Below are 21,851 nucleotides of genomic sequence, written 5' to 3'. Positions count from 1 at the left end.
CCAAGCCCAGAGAACCACCACAGCCACATGGCGGGTGATGACAAACACTCTCAGACTGCAACGAGCGAGCACAAACCAGAGCAGGCCAGGAAGGCCCCCACACTCCACTGCCCATCTACCACCTTACTGTCCACCTCCCACCACTGACATCCCACACCCTGGACCCCGACCACTGGACGGGCTGGAGACACCCGACCGACTGACGAGACCTACCCAAAAGCCCAGAAACACCCCTGCAGACGGCACCAGCGAAGTGCTCGGGCTAGGGAGGCCGCAGGAAAAGGATAATAAATTAATTATTATTAATAAATGATTACATCATTTTCTTGACTAAACACAGCCACAGAATACTATCCCTGTTTCTTTTTAACAAAAGAAACAGGGATAGTCATCTACTTTCAGGACAAGCAGTAACTTGGAATAAATGTTGCCTTCTTGTATCTTCCTCTTAATACTCCTCAGAGTAAATAAGTGAATCCAGTGCTACAGTTATGTTCAGGATGGCTCTGAACCAAGATATTTATTCCGAAAACAACTTCATACAGTTGGTGATTTGTTTCTCTGCATTGCTTTTGGCTGACCAGAAATTCAAGGTTTTCCCTGTAATTATTACTAAGGGAAAAGAGTAACATCCTGCTGACATTACTGAGACATGTTCACACTATGGCAAGAGGAAATATTGACATCTGTTATGTTGCACTACAACAACAGGAAAGGAAGATTTTGGTACTTGATCCAAGTTATCATTTACGTTGTTGTTTTCTGACAACTACCAATCAGTAAGTTAGAATTATGACATCTTGACTGAGCTGCAATTAAGATACACTAATACTAATTTAGACTCTATCATTCACATGTAGTGTTGTGTGAAGTCCCATTTCTCACTTACTTTCTTTCCATAAATTGCAATTTAAAGCCATTCTGTACACAGCTGTGCACTGGCCCCCTTGATTAATTCTCACTTATGACAGATGAGAGTGAAAACTTCATTAAATGCAGAATATGTGCAACACAGAACGAGATCAAGAAATTCCTGACGAAACAGCCTTTCACCGGATGAGGGAGAGATATTTCCAACATCAGCACCAGAGTTGCTGAAAATGTTGAATGAAAGGAAAAGATTATGTTCAGAAAGTGTTGATTTGCAGTTATTGTTGATGGGAACCAAACATATAAATGCTGGAATCTGGACCAAACATGTACAGGACATTCAGCGCCTTTTGGATGTACAGAAGTTAATAATGGTTGAACTTTATTAGGGTTATTTATTTAGCAAAAGGCTGAAGTCTTATTTATTGTGTAATAATCATGGCAGTTCTGTGGGATCATAGACTGTATATTTATCTGTAATCTTTGTATAGTGCAACATGTGTGAGATATTTGTCATGTTTTTGTTACTTCCTTTAATTTTGTTGACTTGACAGCAGTGAGGTCAGAGGTCGTGTTGTGTAGCCTAAGAACACTTCACCAGATCAAGGCCAGACCAACCTCAGTGTTCCTGTCACATTGTATAAAAGCAAATGGAGAGTTTATGGCGACTCAGTTTTTCTGATTAAGAAATCTTCAACCGTCCGTGGGGCTACACAAGCAACCTTAGAACTTTAGGTGCAGGAAATCTCCTTCAACTCCATCAGCGAGATTTGGTTTCCACTCTTTGGTCAAAACTCTTCATTAATGCACAGGACAATCCCTTGTGCCATGATTTGAGGCAAAACACATTTAGAAGCCTATAGTCCAACTGGAAAACCGGGCAGTGGGCTAGCAGTCAGCTACCAACTAGCAACCAACTAGAAGACACCAGATAACTAGCCTAGCCAACAGCAGCAGATAAGAAGTGATGGGAAATGCAACTAAACTTCAACCAACACCTCTGTCAAGATTGGAAGTAAAACACTAGAAAAATAGTGGGTAATTCTTATCTGTATAGCTATGATGACTCACTGGGCAGGTCTATTGCTAGAGTCTGGTCATAGATGTAGGGCCATTGTGAAGATTAGCTTACCTGACCAGGCTCCTCAATAAGGTGCCGATAGTAAGCCAGCCCCCCTCTCTAAGCAACGTCGGCATTGTTTGATTTTATTCATATATCCCTTTTTTTGTCGTACCCTAAACAATTTTTAGTCTTGTGTGTTGTTACTCCCACTACACACTATTAATTCTTGAGGATACATTTTTATGTAGGATGGGTGGGGATTTATGCAAAGACTTTCTGTGTGCGCCCACAGTTGTTTTGCTGGCTTTGAATGCTGAATACAAACTACAACCCCTTCATGGCTGGAAACTGGACGAGTAGCTAATCAGAGGAGATGCTAATAAGCTAGAAAGAACTGTCACACAGATGCAGTGTTTTCCTGAATTATGGTGATCAGTTGGTCTAGATGATTGTCATGAAAATATTTGGATTTCCGATGAGACGAAGATGTGAAAGAAATAGATCCGATCCGGGCAAGTGAAGCAGCTTTAGGTACGTTGTTCAGACCTGGCATTAACATGCGACTCTACAGCTGATCTCAATTTCACGCTCTGTATGCAAATAAACAGCTACATCATCTGGGGCGCAGTAGAATATTTTAGCAGCTGTCTTGTGTGTGTGCGTCATGACTTTGGCACACACATTAAGTTATTATTTACTGATCTCCGTCTTGATGTTGGTTAGATGTGCACAAAACTCAGATAATAACTCCAACCCTAGAAGCTTCCATGCGCACTGTAATCTCCGGTAATAAATGTAAATAAAGACATTGATAATTGAGGGGATAACCACACACGGCTCATCATACATCAACGTTTAACACTTGTGTACTGTATTAATTACTCATATCATTGTTAGATTCTTACTTAGAATTGTTTATTTTTCAGAATGTTTCAAATGGCTCTCATTACTAATGAAAAGACATCACTTGTGGTGCTTTTTTCTTTTCAGGTGACCATTTATAATAGTGCCCATGTGTTTGGTTGTTCTGAATGAATGAGGCAAAACTTAAGTGATGCAGGAGGACCCTTGTAGAGTATAGGCGATTTTGAAGGGACTCAGGACGTAATGTGTTCACACTACCAGAGGAGTGCGTACACATCCAGACACACCTCCAAATGTGGTCAGATATCAGATCTCTCAAATAGTATCTCAGCGCTTCCTGGGGGTGTTCATAACTGTCATTTAAGTGATCGGATCGTCCAGATCGGATGTTAATGCAAGGTTGGAACAGGCCTTTAGTGACACGCTACCAAAAGTAGGGACACAGACACTTACGAACAGCCCAAGACAGGCCAGTGGTTGACCAGCCTTTAAGCCTTTAGTGCATTATTTTTAGAGCTAGTGATAAAAATGGCTCTGGAAGAATGAGGAGGCTAAAAAGCAGGCAAATATCATGTACTCCCGGCAGCTTTCTATAAAACAGTATTAACATGAATCATTTTAGAAGTTGTTTTTTCGTCTGATTGGGAGTAGACATCGACATTAGCCGCCTGGAGCACCCATTTTGCCTCGAGACGTCCTGCCTTACCACAAGGGAAATCAAAAGCATTTATAGTCTGAACAGCCACACTGAGTAGCAGCATGAAAAGCTGGGGGTACACAGGAGTTTATGTTTTCAAAAAAAAAACACTCTCTTACAAAGACAGACTCTCTAGGGAGGCATTCTAGCTTTTGCATTGGATTTTTATTAATGAGTTGTGCAACATACTGAAGCAACAAATGAATAAAGTGAGACACAATGCATGGCTCCTCACCTCAGCAGCCTTGTCAATCATGGTGTGAAGCGTGTGCCTTGTGAAGACACACAGACAAAATCAGACATCAATCTAACCGTCCAATATGCTGTTTGTACTGTGCATAAATGCCATTTTAATTCAAGGAGTAGCTCAGTGGTGTTTTTTAATAGACTGGACAGCAAAGGAATTCAACTAAACGGCGACAGAAAGTTGACACTTGTGTATGTATTTGTACATTGCATGGATGCATTTATTGTTTTGTTGCTTTTCATAAGATTTGCTCTGGAAAGTTACTCAAAGGATTTCCTGCTAACACGTTATTGCCTTAAATGGGGCCACATCCAGAGGTCTTGCAGAGTCCGTGACTTAGTGGGTGAAGCGGTTTGCAAACTAATTTACAATTAATCAAATTGTAACACATTGAACTTGCCTTCCACAGCAACCCTAGCGGTAGCGGGCCTCAGGGCAGTTGTCAGCGTCGCCCAGCTGGTAATCAGTCTTTGCAGCAAGGCCACTTCCAACATTGGGTTTATTTATTTGATTTTACATTATTCATGCTTGAGTTTATAAATATATATAGTAACAGTAATAGATTTGTGCTCTAAACAAATCTGGAGATTTTATAGTTTTTAATTATTATTATGTCAGAGAAGAAAAATGCCAAGAAACATTTGTAACAGAAACAGAAAATCACACATGACCACATAGTTGTCATTTGAAGCTTTAGTTTGACTTTAATTTATCAGATTGTAATGGGGAATATGAGATGGAGCTTCACGGTTGGGCGAACGCTCTCTCTTTTCCTATCTCCACGTTTTTCCCCCTCTCTTGGTATTTCCAGACTTAAGTGTCAGCATCCGTCCTGCCGGACTGGAAGCGTGACTGCTGCATTACAATAAGAAGAAATGTTTGAGTGATTAGTCCTACGTGTCACACTCGTTCCCCTCCTCTCCGCCTTTCTCACTCTACTATTGGTTAACACGAGGCAAGCTCCGGGATGATGATGCCAGGAAAGGAGGCTAAACTCCGAGCGCACGTCTCCCCCGCTGCGCACACACGCGCAGCAAAAGTGAAGTGAAGATGCTTCTTCCATTTCGATCAACAGTGCAGCTCATGAGCCATCCACTTCCTCCTCTGCCGATTCTTCTTCTGCCAGAGCGCCAAACTGTCCCCTTCTCTGGTTTACAAGAGGAAGTTGCGCAGCCGGGGCTCGTCCAGCTCGGAGGAGGCGAGAGGAGGCACCAGAGATCCGGAGCACCGTCACTTCTATAGCGGACCGGTGGAGAGCTACGCCTCGGTATGGGTGCGCTGGCAAAAGGACGTTACCTCTTCACGCCGGTCCTCCTGCTCCTTGTTTATTACACAGTATCCGTGATATCCAAAGGTAAGAGCTGCGTTCGAGCGCATCCCTGGCTACCCTGTGTGTCACTGCGTTGTAAACGCTTTACCCTTTTTTGGATTTTTTTTGTGCCTTCCTGACGGTTACGCACCACTTGTAACGAGTGTAATGATTTCGTCTTTACTTAAGGTTTGTAAATACAGCACCGCGCACAGTCAGGTTCCAGCGTGCGTTTTTGATTCATCCTCGGACTTGGTGTTGCCACTATTTTTGCGCCTCCTCTTTCCCAATGCGCAGCAGAGCTTTTAGTATTGATTCATCAAGCCACATCTCACACTGCAAACTTCCCACACCGTTTATCTTTTTCATTTCCCCCCTCAGATCGATGTTAATTGTCCCATTTTCACTCGGATTTTAGCCTTGAATGAATCCATCATCACCGCGCTGCATCCATGAGCGTAGACTTTAATTCGAGGGCGCCAGTGCAACAGGCGTGTCAGTGCATTTTCCTTGAGAGTTGGTGTCGATTCTCCTTTGGAAATGATGCGCTCCCTGATATCATGAAGTGTCGGGAAAATGACTGTGGAAGTTGGGCGGTGCAGGACTCAGCATTCATACTGATTTCAAGCGCAAAATAAGAAAAGCCTTTTTGCCACTTACGCCTAAACGGTATTTGCGAGGCAAAATGAGCTGGTTTCAGTCGGGTGCACTTTTGAATGAGGTTTACATTTTGTTATGTCGCGTGTTCCCATAGTTTCCAAGTAAAATAAATATGAATATGCTTGCGCATACATAGTATATTGATTAAAATATTCTCATATCTGAAGTGGCTGTGCCAACAATGGAGGTTGGAAACCTTTAAAAGGCGGTCTCTTCTTCATGTTGTAATTTCTGAAGAACGTGGTTCATTCGGGATCCATATAAAATTAAATAAAAGTAGTATTTTCTGTCTGAGTCATATGGTCATCACACAGTTTTCTGTAGTTGAGGTTTTTGTGATTTTGCGCATCTGCACTGGAACACACCACCCATTTCAACTTCACCACAATCTGCCATCTGACCGTCTTGGCTTGAAAATCAGTTCCTCAATACTACATATGCCAGTCTAACGGTTGTAACACAGACAGATTCTCCACTGTATGCCGTACAGAGAGGGTGTTTAGGTCTGAATAGATATTACCATTTCCTCACTGGGTGCCTGCCTGTGGATGTGAAATGAGCTCAGTAGGCCTAATAAATTAAATATCAAGCATCATGACTCCACTGGTGACAGATGTATGAAGCTCTCTGTTGTGTTTTCCCTCTTATTGGTGGTATCTATATTATATTTAACTGGATTAGTGGCTTATTTTTGAAGAAATTTTCACATCAGGTATTGCAAATTTAAAATCTGAATTTGATTGCATGTATTTATGAGCTACAGGGAGTTAAATGGATTATTACTCCAAGCTGAATAATTGCCAGAATGACAGCCGCGGACCTCCACATATCCTGATGTTTAGTCCTAATATGGCTTAGATATCCCCAAAACACTGCGTCCTCAAGATCCAAAAGTTCCACAGCAACAATTTTAATTAGATCCTCCTTTGCCAAAAGTGGGCACATATTGGACACGCCACACCCTCAATGTATAATAACGTTCTATCAAGAATCGTCTAAAACAAACCTAGAGGGGGTAGAATGTAAAGGGCTAAAAAGTTTTGTAGAGGAAACCACAGTAGCGTACTGCATGTTTTTCATCGTTCACATCCATGTGAATTATTTTATGACCCTTTAGTTTTCTCCAGTGTCCCCTTGGTTGACCCGTCCCCCAGTTTAGCAAACAGTGTTTTAGACTAGTTAAAAGGCTCATTTGTTAAGAGGCTTTTGCGCTGAATTCAAGGTATGCAAGGTATGGGTACCGGGTAACATATGGAGGAAGCACATGGAGTGAAACTAAGTGGAATGAATGCGATTTCTGTAGAAAAAAAAGTTTTCCAACACTTCTGTGCAAAGTCTTATTTTTTTAGAAGTTGGTTGTCCTATGATTGCTCAGGATCAATAAAAACGTGTTCGGTTTCTGAAGGCGTGCCAGAAAGGTTTGAACCACTGTTCCGAGGAATCAGCATCTACTGACGGATACAAAAGATCTGAAGGCTAAGTGTTTGTCACGGTTTAGATGATCAAGTGTTGACTGAATTCAAACTTTTGATGTGAAAAGAGTATTTCCCTGTGTTCAAACAGAAAGCGGTACCAGATTATGACAAGAGCAGATCTCATTTATAGTGTGAAAAGCAATGAAACTGGACTGCAACAAATAATAATTTTTACCCTTTCTCATAAAAGGCCAGAAAATAGAAGGAAATGGTAATTTATTTAACTAATAATGCAAAATCCATAAGATCTGCAGTTTAGCTGATATATCTCAGTAAAAGACAAAAAAAAAAAAAAAACACATTTGAAAAGTTGAATTTTTGTTTAAATAATGATTACATGGGTATCCAGATATGTGGAAATGAATAAACCTTGAACGCCCCTCTGAAAACGAGTGACATTCCGTGCCGTCTCCTGCCCCTCAGCAGCGTCTTCAGTGTTGGTCTGCACGTCACATCATTCTCAGAAGCCATAAGTGTAACGACAGGTGTCACACGGACATTTTCCCACAAGGTTGATTCTATGAACAAAACAGCGGCGGTCTTGCTGGCCGCGCCGCGGCATGACAGCGTGCTAGCTCGCACTCAGCGAGAATTAAGCTCTTAAGGATCAATAGCCGATGTTCGCGGAGCCCCGTCGGTTGGCAACGCTGCTCACGCGAGGGGTCACGGAGGAGGCCTCCTCCATGTGTAACACGAGTGAGTGAGAATGGCGTGGCCTGGGGGGAAACTTTAAAAGGCTTTTCAGCTATGTCTCACAATTCTGCAGAAGCACATGAGGGACATCTGATGCGTACTGAGACATGACGTGACTTACTTATAGATCAGGGATTGAATGATGCCACGCAACGAGGCCCTGCTTAGACATGCAAGAAGTCAATCTGAGTGCACTGCTTTTTTTGTAACCTAACTTCTCATGACGCTGTAAGTTTTGCTGATGTTCTATGTGGTTGCCAGAATATGTTGAGAGATTGCTGTTTGGAGCAGCTAATGTTTGCCGCGCTGGAAAGAATCATCAGATGTTGACATATTAAGTATGAGCGGTAAGTGGCATCCTTCCCCTTCCACAGATGCAAAATTGTGTCAAGTCTCACCGAAGCATCGCCACATGTCGTGTGATGTCTTTCTGTTTGCGGCAACCGCATTTGACATGTGGACTTGTCAATTCTCCCCAGGCTTCTCTCCAACTGTGACCTTGTGCGACAGATTGTACATCGTGTCCTTGTTCTGTGGGTTAAGCGTTGGAAAAAGCAGGAAAAAGACACAACAAAGTACAAAGACTTCACAAAACTGTGGTTTTTACAGAAAAAATAAAAAATCCCAAGGTTTTTTATTTTATTTTTGCTGTGCACAGGTTTTTTTTTTTTTTTATGAAAATAGACAAAGGTCAAAACTGTTATTTTCCCTCAGAGAAAGTAAAGGGGCTCTTATATTTTCCCTCCCGATCCCAGAATGAATCATCATAGTCAGGCTGCCGTGGGTGACAACATGCGCCGTTCAGTGCCCAGATTTACATTTAAATGAAACCAAATGGCTGTACATTCAGAAATGATATACAGTAATGATGATGGTAATAAAAGCAAAGTCTTCTTTCTTATTGGACCGGCCCATACTTGAGATTGCTGTCATTTGTGGACCTTGCAGGTACAGTCAGTGAGTTATGTCTTTGCTATGTCAAGAGTATTACCTTCACATTTCAATGAGTGGATTCATCAGCGCGCTGCCTAAGAGGCTTAATGTAGTCAGCAATCAGACCTGCAGCTCATTGGGTGCTCCTCTCTGCTGTGCGCCTGCATGATACTGAGATACTCAACGTTTTTAATCTGTAGGCTTTGAACGGGGACGTCATCTCATTGTACCACAGCCAATAAATGCCCTCAAAATGACCGTGATCAACATGGCAAGCATTAATGTGGCACCAATCAATATTTTTTGTATCAGCAGTGGATCAAATGACTAGATGTTATGTGAAAGCAGTTGCTCATAGTAAAATCTAACAGGAAAGGAAATTATTTTAGCCTTTTAGCTTCTTTAAGCGTATTGGTACTTTGGTTTCAGCCACAACTATTTTAAATGTTTTTTAGCAGCATCATGGAGTTTATTGAAATGGCTCTGATGAAAACTGACTTCTATGTGATGGTACCACTGGCATTTGCCCAGAGCCTAAAGTGGTCGAACATAATGAAACCCAAAGTAGCTGAAATAGATATTTCCCTGAGCTGATGTACAGTGAAATTGATCTAAAAGGGGAGAAAATAAGGTTTGATGGCCAAAAATGAGTTCTCACATATCTTCCAAATGTATGTAACGTTATGCTGCTGCATTAGCCATAAGAGCGCTATAAAAATGATAGGTGTTGTGTTTTCAGCTTATTGTCTCGTCCCCATGAGGTCAACTGATTTTCTTCTCAAGAAAATTTAAAGCTGTCGTGTTTGGCCTTTACTAATTTTGCACCGTTTCCTGCAATTTTATGGACCAAATGATCAATTAATCAAGTAAATGTTCAGCTGCGCAGGAGCCGAGATGAATCAGTCTTCACAGTAATGGTCTCTGTAATAATCGCAAACTTGACCACACATGACATTTTAGAGATCTATGTTCCTTTTTGCTTACTCATTCTCCACTTTGCCATTTCCCCTAAGAATCCGAGAGCTGTTATTTAGAATACTTTTGAAAATGTTTGAGTCATGATGGCCTAATCTGTCCAGGAAGAAAACTGTCGCTTCCGTCCCGCTTAATCTGAGGGGACGGCAATCGGGACAGGGGGAGAAGGCCCGCTCAGTCATAGTGCTAAATCATGCAACAAAGCCGCAGATACCCTTCATCCATCTCAGTCAGCAGATTCAATCAGTTGTGCTCTTAAAGCCACACGTCTTCATTCCACAGTGCTGTCCAGACTGTGGCTGAGTAGAATTCTTTTAAAATATTGCAATCTCTGTATGAGCCATGAAGAATACATGTGGACACAGCTTTGTTTGTCTGAGATTTTTTTTGTGTGTGTGCGTGTGTGTGTGCTTCAGCACTTGCAAAAGAACTCCCTGAGGGTGAAAACACTTGGGAAAATGTAGTAGGCGGAGGATTCACTGTACTGGATAATGACAACAAAAAATACTTCAGCAGCGTAAACTGTCTTTTAAAAAGAGCTAGAAGCGAGGTGTACCGCAACAAGGTCAATTGGCAATCATGTATTTAAGCATACGATGTAGCCAAAAATAAAAACTGGTTGTCAATTAAAAGTTTCAAGTAATGGATGAGGTTGTGGTTGATGCAAACCAACAAAGGCTGGTCCTTAATACATGTCATATAAAAAAGAAGGCAAAAGCACAGTGTAAATTACTATTTATTTAACTTATTGATTCAACAATGAAATAATGGCGTCATTGGTTTCATTAGATACTGGACTGTGCTCCTCTTAAAAAAACATACATCTTCGGAACCTTGGCAGCTACTGTTAGTGTAAATCATCCTCACCCATTTTGTTTCCAGATCATATGTGCAACAAATGAACCCAGTCACGTTCTGACAGGGTTGCAAATGGCATGTTTGCAGATGTTTCACAATCAAAGCTGGCTTAAGAAACAAATTTAGGGCTTGTAATTTGAAGCAAGCGTTCGGACTGTGTCAGTGGCAAACAGGATCAAAACAAGGCTTTGCCAAAAAAAAAAAAAAAAACTATTCAAATGTGGGGAATTAGAGAATTAAGAATAAAGACCTGTCTTTAATACAAGTCTTCTTTAAATAAAAGCCTTCTCCAGGTAAATGTGAGGTGACTGTAAAGGCCCAGATTTGAGAAGGCTGCATTTGAACTCTTGGTCTTAGGCTCGAATTTTTACAAAAAATGTTAAAGAGATATCAGTTTAACTTCCTCTGGATCTTTACCACACTCTTACCCACTAAATATGTATGTGTTAACAAAGCTGTGCTTACACACACACACACACACACACACACACACACACACAGTAACACAGCAACATTTCTGTTACATTTGAAGATTCTTGCATTTTCTCTAAATAAATACAGCTCTATTGCTACAATTACCCCCAAGCTTCAGTACAAATAGAACCCAGTCTTTATGAAAAAGCAGCGCTAAAGTGTGTTTTTTTTCCACATTCATTTGGCCTTTGCTGTAGAGCGAATGTTGGCACTACATCCATGCAGTAATATACTCCAAATTTAGAGGTGTCAGGTTGCGCAGGCTCCACGAACTTCTCCATATCTGTGTTTACAGATGGTGTGCACCAGATGAGCTTTTTACAAGGCTGCTTTATGATAGCATCCTATTTAGTAAACCTCCAAGCAGCCATACGGCCTTCTGCAGGATGTGTGCATGGTTCTGCATTCACTCAAGCACACACACACACACGCACACACTCAACACGTTCAGGAAACCTACACACAGTCCTGTGTAAATTTTATTTGTGTTACGTTGCCAGCCATATTTGATAGCATCTGGGCAGGAGCTTCTATAGAATGAGAGTCAAGAGAAAAGCGAGGCGTCATCTCTTATCAAGTCAAAGGGAATTCAATATCGTTATTGAAAAACATGTCGTGCTGATGTATGGGTCAAGGCTGAAATCTATGTCAGACAATGTCAAGTAAATGGTCCTTTGAATGACTGAAGCTTCTAGGTGAATCCCTCATAGTCCTCCCACTGGAACCAAGGTAAATGAGGGTCATTATTCTGTATACCGCATGTTAGCAGCAACCTTTTGTTTTTCATTAGCCAGATGGAAATATAGCTCTGTTGACTGGCCCAAGGTTGATCCAGATGGAAGCAGTGGATTCCCGAAGTTTGACCAATTTTGGTGAGCTCATACTTAGCCCTGGAACATCTATCTACTGGATGGACCGGCATCTACTTGAACAGGCTCAGAATAGTTCTTGGGATATATCTGAATGATTCTGGTGATTGGCTCTGCCTGCCAAGGGGAAATGTTGGGAGTTCTGTAATTTTAATCAGCAGCAATAAGGGGCAGTCTTCCTCCAATCCTACCAGCACCGTGGGCTGCTGGCATGCACCTAGTATGATTGAACAAAATGGTTGTCAACCTAAGCATTCATGCATGTTGCTGATTGGCCCAGAGTATATGCAAGAATGTTCCCCACCAAAGCAAGGGAGGCAGCAAACTCAGAAATGTGCCAAAACTGGATCAGATCCATGCTCCCCTCAGGATGACATAACTACTGTTCTCCCCTGAGAGGCATAATCAGGTCCAAATGTCAAGTATTTACAGTAACTGACTTAGGCACTGATGTTACCTTCAAAAGAGTTGTATTTTGTGGCATTTAACTAAAGCAAGCATGTCACGGTGCTAATAATGGAAAGTGAATCTAGTAAAACATTAAACACGTGTCCATATTACTCCAGTGTTGAAATGCTATTGTTTGCATTTATCTTAAAGCACGATGCACTTAATGCCACTTTCACATCATGACAGACTTAATGCTGGTAATTAACAGTGAGTCATTCCAATTCCCAAGGCTTCAGTACAACACTGACTCTTTTAGTGATACCTAAGATTCAAAACAACTTTATAAAAAGAGATTTTCACAAAACGTATGTTGTCATTGGAGATATTGGCGATATTTGCACAATACTTAGTTAGCACATCTTACATGTGTCTTTGCCTTAGTGCAGCTCATCTCTGTCGTCACACTTCTTAAATACAAAGTGCTGGCACACATCGGCTCCCAGGCCTGACCATGCTGCCACAGTTGTAGCTTCTGTCAGGTTTTTTGGATCTCCCTCACATGTGGACTAATTTCAGTGCCTGGACTTGCCAAACTAGTCATGCAAAATCACTCTTGCAAGACGGCGGCAGGATTTCTAATGAGGGGACATGGGAAATGATGTATACAGATGGAATGAATCTTTCAAAGGAAGATTGATTTAAATTGGGGGGAAAAAAAAGATTTTTGCGTAAACCTATTTGTATGGCAAACTAAAATTTAGTTTTAAAATAAACATACATAACATAAAAAGCAAAACAGTTTGAGGGTAAAAAAAAAGACTGATGTGTTACTCAGAGCTGATGGTAGGATGATATGTGTAATATATCCTCACAGAGCTGCTGAAAGCCCTTATTCGTTTTCTACATCATCCACAATTCTGCCTATGATTTTGCCATTTCAGCCTTTTTTTTCCACCTACAGTAATCTGCTGATTTGAGCATTATAAGTTCTGTAATCGATGTGTTACGTTAAGGCCAGTTTTCAAGAAAGTAGAGACGGAATCGGAGAGCGAAGACACTATGAATGCTAAGAAAGCAGCCAGGCAGGATAGTGACCCGGCAACGTGAGCTGGCTCCAGTGAAGGGCCAGTCGTTGTGGAAAAGACTCTCCCGTACATAGATCACAGGTATTTTTCTTGGACGCCTGATGTATGGGCTCTGATATGCCAAGCCTGATGGTTCTCTTCTGTTGCTGTACCTACTTTTATGGCCTTGGGTCAGCTGTTCAAACATGTCCTCTGTTGATCCATGGTGCAGCAGCAGGCCTACCGGGACAGAAAGTGCTGAAGGACAAGTTGTGATGAATGGACTGCCGAGCACCAGTCCCAGCTCACTGTGTCCCGTCCTGCCTGGAGGACCTCACTGCCTCGCTGCTGGCCACATGTTAGTCATTGGACCGTGCTGTTTTTGAGCAGTGGTTGACTCACTTTCAGGTGCTTCAGAAAACAAAAAAAGTTTCACTGTAGGCCTTTAAATGTACAGATAGGTGGGTGCATGACTAGTTAATCCAATAAGTCTTTAATGGGAGGGACACAGCTTTGCAAAAGGTGCGTAGAAACACTCGTAATCATATTTTATGTCCTCTTTAAATGTAGTCATTTTATTGCATTGTACAAATGAGGCCATCATGGTGACAATTTCCACACTATTTGAGGCGCTTGTTTCTGCAGATAGAGAAATATCTGAATAACCTGCAGTTATCCAATTATTTGTCAAAAAGAACAGATGTACTCAAAAGCTAAACAGATTAGTCTATGAATCAACTTTGAACTGAACATCATTAATGAGCCACAATGTGTTCCCAATCCAGCTTTTGAAATGTGTGGCATTGTTGCTGTTTTTCTGTAAAGCATTCATTGTATACTGGATTTCTTTGAGCTGTTGGCAGAAAAGACATCACACTGGGCTCTGCCAAATTCATAGACTTCAATAATTTCAAATAAAGAAATTCTCATCCCAACACAAAACAAACAGGAAAAATGCAAAAAAAAAGGATTTCTGTAAACATTTCTGTACAAAATAGGTGCACAGTACCCTGTTTTTTGTCACGACATCAGTACTTGCATTGAAAAAAAATGCAGTTTCCACTGGGAAACTCTTGGTTTTCATGTAAATGTTACTTGACATGTAGCACCCACCTAGACCAGACCAGACACCCCCACCCCATAGCAATGACACTCCTTGATAGAAGCAGCCATCCCCAGCAGGATGCAGCCTGACACAGACACACACACAAAAACAGTTTAGGAACAACTCAAAAAACAACACTAGATCAAGTATCTGCAGGATGGTCCACAGAGGCCCCTTCCCTCAAAGCCCCCACTAACACCACTAACACCACAGGACACCCTCAGAAGGCCCATGTCCATTCTCTTAAAAGTCACGACTGTTTTAGAGGCACAAGGGAGACCTACACAATATTAGGAAGGTGGTCATAATGTTACGCCTCATAGGTATATACACATAAAAATGGAAGCTGCATGTAATGCAGGATAAAAAATAAATTTCTAGAAAAGTTATTTAATTTGGTTTAAAAACAGCCTCACTGATAGCTGCCCACATTAAATTGAGGCATATTATTTCATCAACTGTGGCACTCAGATGCGTCTATTTTGCAGTAAATTTAACTATTTACGAATAATTGTTTGAAAAATACTTGCACAGCAATTTATGCTCCTAATTTGTCATTTGATGGTGGACATGCCTTGTTTAATGTGTAATAATGACAGCTTTGCAGCCTCATCAAGTGCAGTCTAGCAGGTGAATGAGGATAATGTTTCAATGAGTAAGAAAAAATGAAAAAACGAACCTTTGGTAAGTAAGGCTATCTGTTGTTGCACAACTCAGGTATGAATATATAGCCTTTAATAATCACTATACACCATTACTGCAACAACTTCAACATGTAATATATAGTTAGATGCACTGAGAAAACTGACAAGCTCTACTGACTTCTTGTAGCTGCTACTCCAGTGTTGGGGTGTGAAATGACTCTATTCATGTCCCTAATAGCAACCTTGATTTCCTTCTACATGTTTACATCCTTTTAAATTGAAATTAAAACCTCATGCTCCCACAGAACACAATGACTTTTCAGAAAATCTTGTGTCCTTAACCCTTTTTTCCTGATGTATTCTTGCTTTCAGGGTCCCATGTTAGCAATCTGTGTGAACAAGACATACATCACAATATAATATAAATAAATATATATAAATATATAAAATATATTGGAAACGCGTCATTTAGATTTAATAGAAACATTGTGGATTTGAATCCTGTAGACCTTGTGGTTTCTTGGAGATTCTCAATGAGAGTAGCAGTTTAGCTAGAGGACTGGGGAATGAATGCATCACTTACAGAGTTTTTGCTTTCCATTGAGTCCGCAGTAGTGATGTTCGATACCACTGATTTCCTTTCCGATCCATATTGGTGGTATTGGTATTGGTGATACCGAACCGATACCGATACACCAGTAATTTATTTATTTTAAACTAATCTGAGTATACTGAGGTAGCTGTTTCATTTATTATATAGCCGAGCTAATACAACAGAAAAAATAAACAGAGAGCACAAACATACAAAATATGTGAAATATTATGTATGTGAAATATGTTGTTACAATCCCTTGTGCCAAGATCCCAGGCATAGAACATTTAGAAACCCGGTCCAACTGAAAAACTGACCAGCAGGCTAGCAGTCAGCTCCCAGCTAGCAACCAACAAGAAAACGCCAGCTAACTAGCTGAACCAACAGCAGTAGGCAGTATGCAGCACAACATTGGGGTTTTCAAGTAGGCACCTCCCTTCACCAATGTTTCGTTAAGTTAGGCCCACATCACCTCAGGAAGGCTTAACAGTGAGTTCCAGCATCCTGAAGTTACCCCTCTTCATGCTGCCACCATGCTGTGTTCACAAAGTTTGTTGTGTTGCCACAACTCAATAGTTTAGTTACTTTCTACGGTGTTCCTGTTAATGATATACATTACCTCGAATGACTGAAGTATCAAAAGTAACGATATTTTGTTTTGAGAATTGTTTTTAGAGGCTAATGATCTGGTATTGACTTTATAGTATTTCAGTATCCGCAATTCACTAGTCTGCAGAGAATTTTCCTAAACTGGTGGTGTCATGACCGAGCTCAGGTGAACACAACAAAAGTGAACCACAGCAGTTTACTGATGGAATATTACACCAAAATAAACCAAATTATTGTGCCAAATTAAAGGTCACCAGATGCAATGTAGAAGTCAGGCATGCATGAGTGAAGGAGAAGTGCAAATGCTGAGGATTGTAGTGTAGGAAACAGAAAGAGAACGGAACCAAACTGGAAGTGAAGTGGCTCGAGAGAAGAGAATTTGATAAGGTCCAGCAGGACTTATGAAACCTTAACACACTGGGCGCCATAGGTGGTCCAGGTCCAGGTCCAACAATCAACTACCTGCAGAACAGCACAGGGTACGCCTATATCAACCCCAAGAGCACAAGCGGTCATCCACACTAAGATTTTAGCACGTCCTGAAAAACCCAAATAAAACCGACTATTAGACTGGAGTACAGACTAGAACATTCAAACTCTTGAGCACCTGGATTGACAATTCCTCGACTCGGCAGTATGGACAACACAACAAAGAAAGGAAGGATTAGCAGGTTGTGATCAGTGTAGACAACCACAGAGCCACTACTACCGACTTACCCCTCGAAGTGCTCAGGGGCCCAAATCAAGGCCACTGCTTACTTCTCATTAGTTGGTTAAGTTGGTAACAGTTAAGCCTTTGAGAGAAGTAGCACTGATGGATCAGAAAAAGATTTACCTCAGTGACCCTTCACAGGTAATCTTTGCTCTATTTGGTACATCTATAATGTCCAGCATTTGATAATGTGGGACATATGGCACATTTCACGTTGCCTGCAAGAGCTAACTCTGTGTGACATGTCACGTGTTAGTCCGTTATCATCACCTTTTGTCACATAAACGATTGCATTTTAAATAGTAATTTTACTGTTTTGCAACTTGTTACCTGGGTTTCTAAATACATAAATGTCCATATATTAGTTAAACCTTGTTGAGCTAACTCACTAGAGTGAAAAAACGGATTAAGGCTTTGAGATGCTGTGTCCAGTATCCTTATCACCAAAATATATATTTATACACATGCAAATTTGTCATTTGTAAATTTAAACTAATTGGAAGAGCTAAGCTAGTACTTTAATGCTAATGCATTTTATACACAGATCAGTACATTTACATAATTGTCATAGTATTTAATTCTGCTGTTATTCAAAAAGAAAGGAATATTTGGTGGAATAAAAACAATGTGAAACTCATTAAGATAAGAAATAAATGGCATTTTGAAGCTACCAGAAGCTGCAGTCTCACCTGGCCTCATTGCTTTATGCTTTATCACCACACAAAGCATTAAAATAAAACAGACAGTGGTGTATTGACATTTTTAAGAACGCTGCGCATGCATTTTTTATATTTTCGAGAGCCTCCATCTTTGCTTACTTCCTCAAAGGCACCTTCTTGGCTGCGTCCCTGCTTTACAGTCTATCTGATTTTGACAAGTCTGTTCGCTCACTAGCCACATGAGCCACGTTTCTCATATAACATTACTCACTGGAAGTATCAACCTGGATTGACAAATGATCAGTACCAGCCTCTCGACAGTTGTGGCCACTGTGAAACGGAGGGTAATATGAAAATACATTTAAAGCCTGTCACCATGGCAGAGACATCAGGCATTAGTTTACAGCATGCAGTGATGGGTTTCAACATATTTCAAGATAGACTTCTGGACAGGAAAATGAGGTAGCCGTTTTTTGATGATGGCAGACAGCTGCTCCTATTCCCTCAGAGTTTCTTAGCTGGAAACTGATGAAACACCTGGCATGCTCCTCCAACCTTGAACTGGCTGTTTAAAACACATTTTATTGCCTTATTCATCAGTGACTAATGCATTAGTGTTTGAGTTGTACCATTTTAAGACAGTTTTCAGTGTGTTTTAATGAGTATGGAGTTTGATGGGAGAAACCTGTGGGCTGTTTTGCTGCTTTTCTGTTGACTTGAGAGGTCCTGACAGCGGACTTGTGACCTGGTAAAGTATTTAGAATCTGAATATTACATTGTACTCCACTCTGTTTTGTCTTGGTGGGTGTTGGCTGTGTTGCTCCTTAGTTCCTCCAGTGCCTAAGGCGTCCTCCCACTGCCTTCTTTTCATGCTTGAAATTTCCTCTTTTGAAGCTCATTTTGGCTTTTGATACAATCTCTGAGTTCTTCAGGGTCAGCACCTCTGCGGATTACTCAACGCTCCCATGTAAACCAACATGCATTCATCTCAACCTTGTGGGCCATGATGCATCTTTGCTGATTTGTGGTGGTTTGTGCCCACACAGCATCTCAGGAAAGAAAAGTGTTGTTATTTTTTATGTTGAAGTTTATATATATATATATATATATATATATATATATATAAACAGATATATTGTTATCTTGAACTAATAGCAGTTACGAAACCATGTACCTTACATTGTATCACTTGCCAGAAGCTGCTGCTTGTTTGGGTTAGGGTTAGCAGCTGGTGCCTGCTTCGTCTTCGCATAAAATGCTGTGCAGATAAACGCAGTTTGAAGACAGTATTTTTCTAATTTAACGGTGAGTAGTGTTTGGGCACGATGACAATGTAAGTGCTTTACAAATGGATTTCCTCTAGCAGTCACTGCAGTCACATGCATGGTATGAAATATAGATCACACGGACATACCTTGTACACCTTGTACCTTTAGATATGAGCTCAGTGGTGGGGATTATACGTACAATCAAAAAGGTGTGTCTGTGTCATTATATCCATTAATGAAGAGTGTCAGTAAGACTTGTGTTGGTATGGAATATGTTTTAGTTGTTCCTATAACCCCATTAGAATCGGAGAAACAATGGGAGCATAGGTGGGGGGGAGAAAATAGTCCATATGTTCCCAGGTTGTTTAAATCTATGCTCAGGATATGGTTTGTAACACACACAGACATTCACCATGTTGCAAGTAGTCATACTATGAACAAGAATAGGAACTAGGCTAAGGCTTTTGCTAAAGCTAATTCAAAATATGTTTTATTGTACCAATGTGACAAAAAATGTACAATATTTCCAACCAAAGCACCTGAAACTTTTATTCTCAGGAACTTGAATACATTGAAAAACGTGGTGGAGAGTCTTCAGTTAATCCTCTGGAATCAGAGCATTGAATACACCAAGCGTGTTTGATTTCCATTGCAAAGTAACATCCAGAAGGTCACTTGGAAACATATCCAAGTGTTTGATAATAATAAACACAAGGTTGCTATGGAGACATCTCTGTTAACAGCTGATCATACCTTTAGATTACGTCACTCAACGCGTCCAAGCTGAAGTGAGCACTGATGCCACAAGAAAATCAGCATCATGACTGGAGAGAAAATATAGACAAAAAAGATTGTCGAACATCCCTGACACAATAAAACTCTTAACCCTAATAATTTAAAGCAAATAAAGACTGATTCCATGGCTGGCGTAAGTAACTTTCCTTGGTTCCCTTTAATGTCATGTTCTCAGCAGAGGGACACACACTGAGATAAAAGTCGTCTCTTTTCCTCAAACCCTCTATGCTCGGGGCACATGAAAGCCATATCGGCTCCTCAAGCCAAAGATCTCCTGCAAAGTAACAGAAATCACCTCCCAACACCAAAATGCTTTTAGCGTCACCCGCTAGCAGGTTGAGTCTACTCCCTGCTCTGCGAGTTCTCAGACGGAGCGTTGGCAGAGGAACATTTCAAAGTGATTAATACCATCAGTGGTGTTCTGCAGCACTAAGAATATCAAATTGCACCTCGTTAATGTGATAATCCTTGATTGCAGGTGACATCCATAAAGAAGAAAAAAAGCCATTTACTTTGAACAAAAGGTGTGATGTGCATTTGAGTTTGATTTTGCACACTGGGCAGCTTTTTGGGAGTTCAAAGGCGACCTGAATAGGTGGTGTAGACATGTCGCGAAACAAAACCCCAGTCATAAAATGTCAGTACTGATTTCCTTTAGAAAAGTCCCAGCTTCCATGGTGAGGTAGTGTAACTCAATAGATGCTGGCAGTATATGCAGACTGTGTGGAATAAATTGAAGTACTCCATCACTACCCTAAGTCCTTGAGTAATGAGTAGCCCCCGGGGTGGTGTGGAAAGCAGAATGGTAATTGCAGACAAAAAGGTCTGGAAAGGCATTTCTAGACATTGTGTTGCACTTCAGTGGCATCCAGAGTATTACACATTTTAGTTGTGCCGCTATCCACCACAGGGGAGGATAGAAGTGAAGAAACACATGTCTCTTGTTCAAACACAATGTAAAGGCACGAGTGGAAAATAATAAGACAAGTATTCTGACAAGAATTAAGAGGCATAATGGATTACATAATATATAAAGTATGAAACCTTAAACCCATGTCATTCCCTATAATCCTCATGAGCTGCTTCTGCTTAAGAAACATCAAGTACGACAGAATACAGAGCTGCACTGACTTCCAACTTTAATTGGAAGAGTGTTTTTCATTGCTTTTCTAGTGATAATTAAAACTTTATCTAAACTTAGGTTCTTTTTATTACTGAAACAAGAACGTTCTGCTCATCCATGTGTGTACCTAACCTGAAAGTATACACTAGCTGTCAAAAGTTTGGACTCACCTTGACTGCTAGTGTAGGTGAGAGAAGTGTTGACATTAATGCTAGTTGTAAAAACAATGTAAGCTGTCTTGAGCGGCCCTTCTCGTGCTCAGATGTGATTCTCATTTGTCGCCATCTGGTCTAAAACAGCACAGGGTACACAACGCTTCTTGTGCCTGCGGACTCTGACAATTGACCAACTGGTGGCAAACTAATTGCCTTAGTTGCCTCCAGTACGCCGCACTAACGCTGGGTAATTTAACAAAGGGTGCACGACAAAGGAGGTCCGGCTATCTTGCTTATCCTCGGCTGCACGCGTCCCCCGAGCAGACTGCTATTGATAGTTCCATGTCGTTTGCTCAGCGCCCACTTGAAAGAACAGCGTAATTGAATCTCCATTTGGAAAGCAACGCGATCAATGGAAAACAGGGTTGCTTAAGAGTTTACATTTAATGGTATGGACAACCACACATTCCATTAAGGGAAATAGAATTAAGGTTTTACGGTTGTATAGTCGTATACTTGCATCACCTTCTAGATTTTACAAAGAGTTTCATCATCATGTTTTTATGATTTTATGGCATAGCGTCCCATTCTTTAGAATAGCTTGATGAAATGATGAAATATGCCTACTGTAGAACAAAGCCAGACACAAAGTCACAGTTCTTAGGAGCTACTTGATCACCTTCTTCACTTAATCACTTAATTATGTTTGGTTTGCTGCTCCTGTAAAACAGCCAGAACTGAATAAGTC

The 21,851-nt window shown here is 40.9% G+C and overlaps 1 protein-coding gene across 2 annotated transcripts in view; it reads left to right on the top strand.

The window, feature by feature from the left end:
• The first annotated feature begins 4,704 nt into the window (after positions 1-4,704).
• The window catches only part of unc5db (unc-5 netrin receptor Db), a 181,973-nt gene continuing 164,826 nt past the window's right edge, over positions 4,705-21,851 (top strand). For both annotated transcript variants that reach the window (XM_047592658.1, XM_047592657.1), the window contains exon 1: positions 4,705-5,095. In XM_047592658.1, the coding sequence (XP_047448614.1) occupies positions 5,011-5,095 (85 nt within the window). In that variant the 5' untranslated portion in view covers positions 4,705-5,010. The remainder of the gene's footprint in view (positions 5,096-21,851) is intronic.

The sequence above is a fragment of the Mugil cephalus genome, chromosome 8, assembly GCF_022458985.1.
Source record: "Mugil cephalus isolate CIBA_MC_2020 chromosome 8, CIBA_Mcephalus_1.1, whole genome shotgun sequence".
Taxonomy (NCBI): domain Eukaryota; kingdom Metazoa; phylum Chordata; class Actinopteri; order Mugiliformes; family Mugilidae; genus Mugil; species Mugil cephalus.
Note: the sequence above shows the minus strand (reverse complement) of the source record. Positions and strands in the feature narration are given on the sequence as shown.